The 13,426-nt window shown below is 36.7% G+C and overlaps 1 protein-coding gene across 6 annotated transcripts in view; it reads right to left on the reverse strand.

The window, feature by feature from the left end:
- KMT2E (lysine methyltransferase 2E (inactive)) overlaps positions 1–13,426 on the reverse strand; it is a 62,456-nt gene that overhangs the window by 11,030 nt on the left and 38,000 nt on the right. For 5 of the 6 annotated variants that reach the window (XM_054188146.1, XM_054188145.1, XM_054188147.1 and 2 more), the window contains 9 exons: positions 12,426–12,556; positions 11,214–11,331; positions 10,885–10,994; positions 8,983–9,244; positions 6,871–6,969; positions 4,928–5,092; positions 3,791–4,099; positions 1,050–1,304; positions 705–849 (listed from right to left, as the gene is read on the reverse strand). In XM_054188146.1, the coding sequence (XP_054044121.1) occupies positions 705–849; positions 1,050–1,304; positions 3,791–4,099; positions 4,928–5,092; positions 6,871–6,969; positions 8,983–9,244; positions 10,885–10,994; positions 11,214–11,331; positions 12,426–12,556 (1,594 nt within the window). The remainder of the gene's footprint in view (positions 1–704; positions 850–1,049; positions 1,305–3,790; positions 4,100–4,927; positions 5,093–6,870; positions 6,970–8,982; positions 9,245–10,884; positions 10,995–11,213; positions 11,332–12,425; positions 12,557–13,426) is intronic. The other variant, XM_054188150.1, reaches the window with a different exon arrangement.

Raw genomic sequence — 13,426 nt, forward strand, 5'->3', positions numbered from 1 at the left:
AAATTACAGACTCCACATTAAAAAATTTGTAAAATCGCAAAAATCTCCTAAGGGCAGGCTTCCTGAAAGCTGAACTCTTAACAGTCTACAGACTTCCTAAAAAATAAACTCTTCACAGACTACAGATATATCAGCAACCGAAATTTGTGTGCTAGGATGATGGGAGGAACAGTCAATGTTTCCACAACAGGGAACGTCAACTTCTATGCATTTTCAAGACAGTTCATCTAAAAAGTGGAAATTCCAAGTTCAGGACTGTACACAGGAATCATCTGATACACCCCATATCCTTAGGGAACCGTGTTTAATTTCTAGCATGTATCCATTTTGTATTATGCCTAAAAGGCTAAACAACTTCTCCCCTGTGTACAACACTGGCCCACTGAATTTAAAAGAAATTCTGAATATACATAACAGAATGGAAGATTAATTTATAATCTAACCTCTTAATATTCATGGTCAAAAACATTACTCTCTTGTTGACTGTAAACACTATGAGATATGGCAGTTACTTATATAGTATACGTTAAGGGGGAAAAAAAATCCCAACCACTATGCAACTAAGCATTTCTTTCAAAGAAAGCATCAGAAAACAGTGCAAATATCCCCGGAATTTTCATTAGCTCATCACTTTAAAAACCACAGTCTTCCACATTTAACTACTTTGACAGAGCTCTTATGTACTGCATTAGTAAAAGCTTCACCTGTTAAGGAACAGCTGTCATTCAGTAATAAAGGACTTTTATTTTCACCATTGATGGCTGGACTTCTAGATCTCTCTTGTGACGGTGAACTAAATCTATCAATCATTGATGAATTTTCTTCTTCCAAAGCCTGCTTCAACCAACGCTGTAACAAAACAAGTTCACATCAGTGACTTTACAGTTCAATGATAAGTGTTTCAAAATGCGATACACATGGCAGAACTGGTTTGCCAACCAGCCTTTTTCCGCCTGAATTCAGGCTAGCAAATAAACTTTTTTATTTTTAAATAAATTTTTAATTAATAATAACAGGGGATGGGGAACCACAGTGAAGGGAAGCATTACCTTCTTACAAGAGCCAGTAATGTTTTCCACAGGTTCTTTTTTCCTCCTCTTTTCTGAAAGGAATGGTGAAGTAAAACGAATATAGTGCTTTGGAGTTGAATATACATGTGGACTGTAAGTGAGACCTGGTAAAGAATTCAGCTGAGTAGCCAGAACTTCAGGGTCGGTAGTTATGCGTAGAGGCCTTTCTGATAGACTCTCTGTAGGCTTCCCTGTTTTATCACTCTTTTCACTTAACCATTCACTGACCAAGTGCTGAACAGAGAGAGAGAAAAAAATTAGTGGTTTATGAGGCTTTTATCAGTGGCCTTTAGACATTTTTTTAGTCTAGTTATTCACCTAGTCAACTGTTACACAAACCAGAAAACAGCCAGTTTCCAGGCTGCAAGTTTAAGAACACACAGGGCAAGAATGAGGAGTTTTAGTAAAATAATGGTGACAGCAGAAGGAATAGAGAAGATTTCTCTACATACCAAAGTTTTGGGGGTTTTGCTTTTTGGGTTTTTGGGGTTTTTTTGGTGTTTTTTTTTTTTTTTTTTTTAAACTAACATTTAGTTCTTTTGTATTTAATTCTCACTGAACGTATGATACACGTGCCCACATCAACTGAACTTACGATGTGAATTTAGTAACAGAATTCCAACAAAAATTTTAAACTTGTGCCTGAGCAACTAAGCTTAGAATAGTGTAACGTTAGCATAACAAAGTAAACTCCTCATCAGATTCCCATACTGTCAGGGCTGTGCTTCAGCCAATGTGTCAGGCTTGAACATTCCTCTCTATTGCAGTTGCAATAAATTGCAACACATTTACTAAGCCACACTTGCCAAAAAAGGGTATTCTTTCCTAGCTAGTTCAGTGTTTTTGAAAAACCCGCCAGCGGATTTTAGTTCCTGTTAACAGAGAAACTAACCTCCTGAATTTTACAGTAGTTCAACAAAGTGAAGAACATGCAAAAATAGCACATTAAATATTATTAATATGACAGTAAGGCTTTAAAATTAAATACATTATGATAATCTGCGTTAAATTGCTCATCTTCTGGGGTGCATCAAGAAGAGTGTGGCCAGCAGTTCGAGGGAGGTCATCCTCCCCCTCTGCTCTGCCTTGGTGAGGCCGCACCTGGAGTACTGTGTCCAGTTCTGGGCTCCCCGGTTCAAGAAGGACAGGGAACTGCTGGAGAGGGTGCAGCAAAGGGCTACCAAGATGATTAGGGGACTCAAACATCTCTCCTATGAAGAAAGACTGAGGAATTTGGGTCTCTGCAGTCTGGAAAAAAAGACGGCTGAGGGGGGACCTTATCAACACTTATAAATACTTAAAGGATGGGTGTCAGGAGGATGGAGCCAGGCTCTTCTCAGTGGTGCCTGGGGACAGGACCAGAGGTGATGGGCACAAACTTGAGCAGAGGAAGTTCCACCTAAACATGAGGAGGAACTTCTTTACTTTGAGGGTGGCGGAGCCCTGGGAACAGGCTGCCCAGAGAGGTGGTGGAGTCTCCATCTCTGGAGACATTCAAAACCCACCTGGACGCGTTCCTGTGCAACCTGCTCTAGGTGACCCTGCTCTGGCAGCAGGGTTGGACTAGATGATCTCCAGAGGTCCCTTCCAACCCTATGGTTCTATGATCTTTTACAAACTTATTTATATTTATTAATCATTTTTAAAGGAAGATTTTCTCCTCACTTAGGGTACGCTGGGTACAATGCAATGAGACATTTCAGACATTTATCCTCAATACTATGAAACAGCCAAAAAGTGCAGTACAACTGCCTTCTCAGGTAACTTCCTTCTTTTTTGGTATGCAACATGCAAAAAAGAAAGATTCTAGTCTCCCCTCTGACAAGAATTTAATAGTGACGCAATAAGCAGGGTTACAGGATGGCTCAGGTGCCTTTTGAAAAAAAATAAATCTAAGTTAAGTATGTTTGGGCATTTAAAATAAAACCATCTTGAAATTGTTGTTCATGAAGTTTCAACCCATGACTTCCTCCCTTTTCCCCTACACCAAATAAAATTTTCAGAACTTGTAAAGTGCACTGAAAATGAGTCACTTTTTAAATGCAGTCTATAGAATTTTAAAGCAGAAAGTTCTACTGCTTCATTCACACTTGCAGATTTAAGATTTTTTGATGCCTTTAAATATTGTAGCATTTCTTCAAGCTCATTGCAATGCAGCCCAATAAAATAATAAATTAAAAACAAAGCTCTACAGAGAATACAGAATCTTCCCTCCAAACACACACATAAGTTTTGAGGGTTTAAATCCATTCACTTCAGAACAGACATCTTGGAAGTACTAGAAGTTAATGACTTCAACTGAGATATTGTTTGCTACCATTAAAATACCTTCTAAAACATATGATGAACAACGGAAGGCAACTTTTATTTCCTCCCCCCCCCCCCCCATTTTAAATTAACAGCTTTAATTATGTTTTTGTTATGTCTGTTTTTTCAGCCCTCTTAGAAAGTACTTCCCTTAGAAAACATCTGTTCCAAAATTGTTCTGAAAGATGTATTTTGGAAGTCTCTTAAAGTCCAAAATATCTTCTAACAACGGATGCTACACATACCCTTAATCTCTTAATTTATTACCAGTAAGGGGCTATATAATGGTGATTTTTAAATGAGTCAATTTTTTAAAAAAAATGTGTATGTAGTTCACACTGATGCAGCAATCCGTAATTTTTTAAAACTCTGTTAAAGTCCATCCTCTTCTCCCCGTCCCTTAAGAGACATACCTTCTTTGTTTTAGGATACTTAGTAGGGCATTTATTAAGTGCTGGAGCTTCCGTTTCAGTAACCATTTCTGTAACAACAGTTTCTGTTTCAGGCTCAGCTACCAGTGCAGCATTCTCAGTTTCATTATGTTGTGAAGTTACTTCCACGTCAGGAGAAGATGGCTGGATGTCTGAACACATGCTGACAGTTCTGTGTCGTCTACGTTGTTGTCCAATGTGAGTTCTACTCCGAGAGAAGCTTTTTCTCTGTTTAGCTCTATTAACTTTGGCTGGGGTAGGCTTGGTGGCAGTTTCTTCTTTTGCTGGTTCCTGGTACAAAATAAAAAGTCTAGTAAACAGATCCCACACACATGTAAAGCTACTTATCTTTCTTAAAAGAAAGTGTCAGTTCCCGCTTTACAGGTCCAAAAGGCCTTTATCTCATTTTTGTTGTTAGAACTAGAATACTTCAGATATAGTATTTTTATCCTTCTTCAAGGCAAACTAGAAGATTTCCTGTATTTCCTGCTGTATCATTGACAGAGTATTCACACACACCAGTCACTGGTCAGATCAACCCAGATTTGTGTAAGAATTGGCATACCACATTCATTCACCTATAAGCTAGAAATCAGCCGCTTACATCATGATGTCTTTCAGTCCAGTAACATTTTTGTAATTTATAGTTTACTAAGTGTTCTGCATTGTCATAAAAGGTACTTAACAGCATGCTGACATAAATTATCCAGGGAAACAACCTGAACTGAGAATCTATAAGATTATTTGCATGGTAAGAAGCGCACTAGCATCCAGCAACAACAAAGAAAAAAAATGTTTATGAAACATTAAGTATCATTAAACACCTCCTACCCTGAACTTCAAAGAGAGACTGAATTACACAGCTGGTATGTGTGTGTGTGCACATTTGCATAAACTAATGTAACTGAAAGTCCTCATAAACGGATTCTATACATATTTTCTTGAAAAAAAAATCAGGAGATAATACAATATAATGTCAAAGAACTATACAGATTTTGGTCAAATGCATTCGAGTTCAGGGGAAAAAAAATTCATCCATCTTCACATGCAGCTCAACATCCAAACATACAAGTATGCCATGCTAAAAACTAGCTTTAAAATAAAGTTACTGATAACTACCTGAATAAATTCAGCATCATTGAGAATCTGTGCTTCCTTGCATTCTGATTTAACCTCAGTTTTTGCTGTGCTGATTCTTTCCAAAGCCTGTTCTCTTCTTTTTTCTCTTTTTTCTAGTCTGGCAAAAGCTTGCAGGATAGCTTCCATTTTCCGTTCTTCTCTTGTCTGATGGATTTAATAACAATCATGATCAAGTTTGTCATCAGCTTTTGTGTATGTAAATACGTAAATAAATGTGGTTGGTTTGGTTTGTTTGTTTTTTGGTGTTTTGGTTTTTTTTAAGTACTTCAGAACATGTTCAGTGCATGTTGACAGGCAGATCAATTTCAGGGAAAACTCAGAGGAAAGTGAGATGTTAGAATGACTACTATTATTACAGACTTCTGAAGAAAGGCTTGCATTCATACCAACCCTAACAAACAAGAGTCCTGCTTTGTATTTCAGAACTTGATAAAAATAGTGATTTACTAGCAAATCAATGGCCCATAAGCATAAAAAGGACACATAGCTCTGAGCCACTTACCTGCATGTATGGTATTTAAAAACAATTAAATACTAATGACCAGAAAGATACGAAATACTAATACATGCACGAAAGAACAACAGAAAGCTCCATTATCCCTCTGACTCAATTTTCCAAGCGTCACAAACTACATCCAAACATAAAAAGCTACAAACTACAAGTCAAAAAATCAAAACTACATCAGATTCAAGTATCACTATTTCAAAGGTAACAACAGGAGCTAAATTTTCTGTCTATCCATAATTCAGATCCTAGAGCTATACAGAGGCAGATCTCTTCATCTGCCCAGAGCTCTGCTTAAGACAATGCAGGAGGTGGCAGAACTGGGGGCTTCTATCACAAACTTTTTTTTTTTTTTATAAGTTCCTGCAGCTCAAGAGGGCATTGATATAAACACATTGTTGCTATTAAAGAAAGAAGAATACCCGCAAATATATTGCTCATATGAGTGAACGAGGAACCCAATTTTGTTTTGCCACTGAACCTGCCTTTGTTTCCTTGGTAAAATGCAGGAATTCAGGCAAACTTGCAGTTTCTTGAGAGCAAAACCAGTACAACCAACAGAATGTGATGAGAATTATTCCTCAAAAGCATGACAAGACGCTGTTATATGTTAATATTAGAGCTCATGCTGTCTTCAGATTTCATATTAAAATATACATTTTACTTAAGAATATTTTGCTTTCTATTGTCTAATAAACACAAGTATAATCAATTTTGCTACTGACAGCGTTGTAGGAAATACTGACCAAAAGGAATGAATACCCAATCCCCTTTTATTTTTTTAAGGTTCGGGCAGATGCAGACAGTTTTGGTGCCACCATGAACTCCACTTATCAGAAGTTCTGTGAGCACGAACAATAAAATGAAAGTTCCAAATATTAGTATTTCATTATACAACTTGGTGAAAATTTAACCAGTAATTTCAAGTATCTCACATTTTGAATGCCCCCTCCGCAAAAGGCACACTTAAAAATGTCAGTTTTCATAACATTGTTCTACCAACCTCTGAAAATTAGGATTTCTGAGGCTTTCTATGTTGGGACCTCAAAAAAAAGTAGTCAGGCAAAAATCCTGACTCCCCGTACTATCTATAAAGTGGCTATTACAAATAACATGCAATAATAAAGAGTGAAAAAAATAAAATCTGCATGATTTCTACAACAGCATGTTTAAAGGCAATAGAAAATTATATACAGCTGAAGATAAAAGCAGGTTTTTGTCAGGAAGCAATGATCAAGCCAGATGAAATGCTCTCAAACAGCAAGCTTTTCATTTTAAGTTCAGGTTCATGTAAGGATCTGACTTCATATATACCCAGATTCTACAAGCCTACAAAAAGGCAGCAATCAGCATGGGAAGAGCAGGTGTCACCAAGCCTTAGTGACAACTTTAGGCAGCTACTTGCTTCCCAACTTACCATCTTCCTCTTCCTTTCTGCAATCTGCTCCTCTGATTCCATTTCTACTTCATTGCTAATGGGAGTTTTTTCTTCTATATCATCAATAAAATCTGGCTCCTGAAAGACAGAAACAACTGCTTTACAGAAGCTCCACCGCTCTGGCAAATGAGGGAAAACTAAAAGCTACACAGAACTAAGAATCCTCAGAACACTACAGCAAAAGTAACCACGCCACTAAATCAAGACACAAATGTGAAAATAACTAACATCCACTTCATATAAACCTGTAGATATTATCACTTTTCCATTCTGACCTTAGACACATTTGTATCTTTTTTCTTTAGCATGCTACTTTATGGAAGTTTTGGGGTTCCATCCCCACTCGCCCACCTCACCAACCAAAAAAAAAAAAAAAAATCAGAATTAAACCTCCAAACCAACAGAAGCTTTTGGGCACTAACACTGGCCACTGATACAGCCATTTTATAGTCTGTTGAACAATTAGGAGTTTTACATTACACCCGCATTAAAAAACCCAAACATCAGTTTTAATGAAATAGAATGAATGTCAAAGGAGACATTAACGGACAACTACATAGAAATTCTTCTCAGTTCAAAAGTGTATTCTATTAAAGTTGCATTTTCCATTTACACTCTCACTACAGAATCTAATAACAGTGCCATACCATAAGGAAACACAAGAGTTAGGTAACTAATAATGGTTTCCGATTTTGGGAAGAAAAAAAGAAAAAAGAAAAAAAAAAAGATGAAACAGTAGCTTTGAAAAGATTTTGAGTGTTCACTAGTCCTACAGCAATTTCACTTTGACTTGGACTACACAGGTTTGGGGTTTTTTAACATTTGTCTTAAAAGTGTATTTACGTTTTCCTGAACACTTTCTTTACCTTGGCATTATATATTTCACCCCAGGAAAAAACCTATTAATCGACTGGCTTCTATGTTTAGACACACATTTTAACAGCTTTATTCTTCTCACAATTCCTACTGTTTTAAGTTCTGGTTTAAAAAACAATACTAGTTTTCCTTTGACTGTTTTATATAAGCACTGTACATTATGTTAAAAGCTTGTGAGAAGGTTCCAAATACCAGTTATCACTTGTTAAAAAACAAAAAAATTACTTAAGATGAGAAAGTTTCAGTGTTGCCTCTGGAGATCCTAAGTCAGTCACATGCCATGCCTTCTGGACTTCCAAGCATTTTAAACTATTTAGCTACTAAAACCCCAGAACAATTTGATCATTTTAAGAAAACTGGGGGTCAATATGCTCATTTTCACCTTATTTCCTTCATTCTTAAGTGATGTTAAAAGATTAAGAACTTGGAAATGGCTCCCTCCCAGAATAACTCCTTTCTCTCTGCTACTAAATCATCATCAAAAACCATCATATAAGAAAAAAAAGATTTTAAAAATCACCACCATCACCCACCCCAAAAAAGAAAGAAAAGAGAGATAGTTACAAGGTAACCACCTTCTCATATTAAATATTTATCTTTAATAGCTGTTCTGCAAGATTAATTTAATAATTCATCTCAAGATCTCTCCCACTAATTCTTTCAAGCTAACATATTAAAAGAAAGACTAATTTAAAATTGACTACCATGGTATATTACCAGGTAGCTTTACTATACTATCCACCTGTTATCCAGTATTCAGCTTCAAAAGACACCTTCCTCCTCCTGACTCCCCAAACTCCATTTAATCTTGCACACAGAGCTGCAGTCAACACTTAATATTCTGGGTTGAAGTTTTGTTTCAACAGGAGGGTTACTTATTGCTACATTTAAAATACTAGGCTTCTGAGTAATGCATGCAACTAACCAAAATACACTTCAGGGTGGACAGGGAGCTCCTGAAAGCATGACGTGAGGCTTTCACATTAGAGATCCACAAAAAACATGTAAGAAAAACGTAGAGTTTAAACTGGTATGGGAACGAACATATCTTTAAATACAATCAAATATTCAGGAAAACTGAGAACAGTTTAAAAAATTCTAAACAGCTTATCCATCGTTACCCCATTCAGTGACTTGTTAAAATTCCTTTAGTAACTACGAAAGGACAGTATTTGTGTTTAAAAGCTTTTCTTTCTGTCATCTTTGTGCCAATACCTGATTATTAGAAATGGACAGCCTGAGGGGAGAGAGCTTCCTCTGTTTATTATCTGCAATTTTCATTTTGGTGGCTGCTCCTTCACAGTCCAATGTGATGTTCTGATTCTGAGTCTCCTTTTCTCTTGAAACATCTTTCTCTTTCTTTCCCTTTTTCCTTCTGGTTTCATACCCAGTATTGATGTTTTCTGTAGGTTCAGAACGTCTGAGAACTGGACATTCAGGATTTTCTTTGAGGCAAGCACAATCCACTTTGTATTTACTAAAAGTAATTAAATGTGAGAAGGCGTATTTTGATTAGGTTGTACAGCAATGAGACTTTTCAACACTAAATCACACAAGCCGATACGTTTCACATTAAACATTTGCTATGATGCAAGCCAACCATATTAAAAGCAGTTGGCTCAAGTTTTCACCAAGATATACAATACTACTGTAATTCAAAAATCTTATCTACTGATCAACAGAATTTGTGTCTGTTTACCACATGGGAGTTCTTTTAAATTCAAGGTTAGTCTTTGCTTAAAAGATGGAAGATCTCTAAAACCTGAGTATATCCTGGGTGGAAATATGACCACCACATTAAATAAATTAACAGACACATAGAAGGCAGAGTTCTTGCTTTATGCAAAGACGGTAGAAACTATTTACAGAATGAGCACGCTGGAAAGAACTCAAGAGTCACCTTGAACAATTTTAAGTTTCACTTAGATATGTAGGAACTGTTATTCAAACACATTCAACTTATACAGGCTGTTAGCTGCAGGTATTAAACACAACTACTACGTATTTTTAAAAGGATGAATAACAAAATGACAAAAAAACCATCAACCAGGCAATTTCTCAGAATGTCTGCATGTGAGGGATGTAGGAGTATATCTATAACACTGAGCAGTGCAAGTATCTTGAATTAGTCTGAATCCAAGTTGATTAATACAGGTAGTATCCTACGGACATAACTAGTTCAGGTCATAAGTAGTTCATGTAGTGAAGTCACATCTGCTCGGCACTGCACCCAAGCTGACTTACAAGCAGACCACAAGAAAGCGTATGACCTTGGTGCAGCAAAATGTGAAACAGTTAAGGACTGCTTCTGAACCCAACTAAGTGCACATAAAGACACAGACAGGCTCTTTCCAAGGTTAGTATTAGCCTACGTGTTCCCGCACAACATACCTATACCCTAGAACATTTCCTACTAGCTAAGAGAAATCATTACTAGATTATATCACTCAAAGGCCTTATTTGGCCATCAGATTTCAAAGAGGTGTTTGAATAGCAATGCCTACCTATGCAAGTGGAACTTAATTATTTCCTTTACTATTTCAAAACGATGCTTACAAACAATGGGAACGACTCATGAAAGCTTTCCCCAACTCATCAATGGGGCAGTGGTTATATTCAGGAAAATGCATAATAGGTTACAGAACCTAAGGCACTATGCATTCAGTGTATTTGAACGTTCTTAATCACGCGTTAAACAAACGCTATTTATAACTAAAACCCACCGACACTGTCTTCCTGAACTTACACTGCAGAGTCACTCTGAAATAAACAGGGCATTATCAAATAGTTCTAGATTTTCTTCCCTCTACTGTGCCCATACTAAGGGACACAAATTTTCAGAGTATATCTATTCATATTCATCTAAGTTTGTATCTTTTCCACATCATTTTTAAGTAACTGCAACATTCATGAAATTAACAACACATATGTAGTAATAAAAATACAGAGGAAACCCTGCCCACACACACACTGTTCATTGTAAATACATAGCTTAAGGAGCCCTGTTATTAAAGAAAGTAAATGATATAAAAACAAGTGTGTTTTTTGCAACATAACTTTGCAACATAACTTAGTAAGTATTAGATGTATTTTACAACACCATGCTTAGATACTTACCAATTTCCGTAATCAAAATCAAATGCTATGGTAATCTCTGCTCCCTTTGGAATGTTATGGATGGAGTAAATGTAAAGATGAATTGTTCCATCTTCAATTATATGCCTCACCTATATTCAAGAGAACATTATTGTATTATCATGAATTAAGCTGGGCTTTTTTGGTTTTGTTTGTTTGTTTGTTTGGGGTTTTTGTTATTCTTATGGGGTTTTTCCCCCCCCCGAAAGTACCTGTATAGAAATTGTAGGGATTACTCAAATTTTAAGTCAGGAAACTCAAGGAAAAGGGGACTTCTAAGTAAATAAAACCTAATTTATGTATATGCTCACCTCTGCATTTGGCGTACATGAACGCCTGATGAATCGAGCTTCGTTTCCAAAAGTCCTTGCATCAACACACATTTCTAGTCCATGGAATTTGGAATAAAACAAGACAAATGGGTATGGCCTGAAAAAGACACACGAAAAACAGAGTTTTATCACGTATAAAGATGCCAAATGTCACCGATTTCTCACATTAACTTTGTAACATGATGTTTGGCATGATACACTAAATTTGTGTGTTAATCTCAGAATGACAAATTTCTATTTAAGCTTTGTGATTTTAACTAGTACATTCTCCACATGTGTCCTCAGAATACCAAAAGTTTTATTACAGCCCTGAATGTAATTCTTCTGCATAGGATCTGAAGGGAGGAACAGCAACAGGGCAAGCACTAGACATGGAAGACATAAGGTTAAGATTCTTCATCTTTCTTAAACCTTTCTTATGGCAGGTCCTAAAATGAAACTCAGGTGGAAATCTGTTGCCTCGTAGAATCATCTGAAAAAACAGAATAAAAATAACACCCCCACACCCCTGCCTAACACCTGCAGTTATCACTAGCACCCAACCTTCCTGAAGAAAGGGGGCACCTGCTTTGCCAAGACATGCTTTAAGTTCTGCTATAGCAAGTGCCAGGGAACCCTTCCATCTTTACTGAGCAAAAGCTCTGTGTTCTCTTCTCCAACAGGCCTCCTGCAATGTCCCAAGTAGTTGTGTGTGCGCAGTGAATGGTAGAATTGAAAATGGCCTACAGGAAGAAGGAAGCAATCATACATCACTCAGTAACTTAACCAACTTAACCAACTCTGGCAGTAAAAGGGTCCAAAGTTGATCTGTGCCGGATTCTGTTCTTGGACTGATGGACTTAAAATCTATTTCTCTCACAATAGAGAGTATCTTTGCTGTTACCTTCTGAATTATTTTAGGATGGCAGAACTTGCCAACCTCTGGTTTAAGGTGCACAACTACCTAACTGAGAATGCGGAATCCTGTAATCAGGGAAGAACAAAGAAAGAGGGAACTAACTCCTGAACAGATCTGTAAGGACGTCCAGAAGAGAAGGGGGAGACCAGATTCCAGTTGCAATTATTTTTAATCAGACAACAGTAAAACGCAAGACCGTGCTGGTAACTAAGAGTCACTTGTACTTGAAGCAAGAGTTTGTCAAAACCATGTTTTAACAGTCAACCTTATTAGAACATTTGGAATAAACAAACCTTTTAAAGAAATATCCATTAGCTTCAAATTGTTCTCTCAGCATGAACTTTCCTCTGTATTCAATAATAAGTGCATCAGGAGGCAAGTCTTTGGCAGCTTTTAGAATCTTCTTGTTTTTTTGCACGTAACTCTATAAAGACATAAGTAAGTTTATGAAGTATTATTTTCTATCATTTTTCTATTATTATTAACAGCAGATTATACTTTCACAGCTACTAAACAATTCTATATTAACTAAAACACCCTGCTTTTTGCAATTAAACCTCCAGACTGATTTGATTAAACTGTTCTGTTTCCTTACCAACGCAGCTAGTTATGAATTTAGATCAAGGAATGTTTTAGCCCTAGTTCTCCAGCACATGGCTGAAACCCAACAAATTCATGTTCTCACAATTCAAGTACTATATCCCTCTCCACTTAACTCTCACCACCACTAAGACGAATTGCGGCATTGTTTTGCATAACACTTTCAAAAGGCTTAAATTCCTTCAAACAAAACAAAACATGCAAACATAAAAGAACATTCATGATCCATTCAAGGTAACAGAACAGAAAGATAACAAAATAATAAGAAATCTGGAAACTCACATGATTCTTTTTTAATTATTTCCGTATCTTTAGATGGAAGGATGGCCTTTAATTAAAAACCAATACATATCCTGACAATTAGTGAACTCACACTTCTCATAACTCTCATCACCAATCAAAAAGGAAGTAGCCTCTATGTAGGCAAAAGGCTCTGTAAGCAGAGATATACCTCTGAGGAGGGTGTTCCATATGCCATGATAGTCTTTGAGGAAAAGCAGCAAAGATGCTTCCATTAATCTGCTACAGTAACTACTCCTCAAGATTTCTGCTACAAAATGCTATGCTCTGTTACATGGCTCTGATTTTAAGCCGTCAAGTAACTGATGTTAAGGACAGAAAAACACACTGCACAATTTCTTCATAAACTAGAAATTACAAGAGTAAAAAATAAAAAAAATCCGTATCAGAATAT

This window comes from Rissa tridactyla, chromosome 1, assembly GCF_028500815.1.
Source record: "Rissa tridactyla isolate bRisTri1 chromosome 1, bRisTri1.patW.cur.20221130, whole genome shotgun sequence".
In the NCBI taxonomy this organism is placed as follows: Eukaryota; Metazoa; Chordata; class Aves; order Charadriiformes; family Laridae; genus Rissa; species Rissa tridactyla.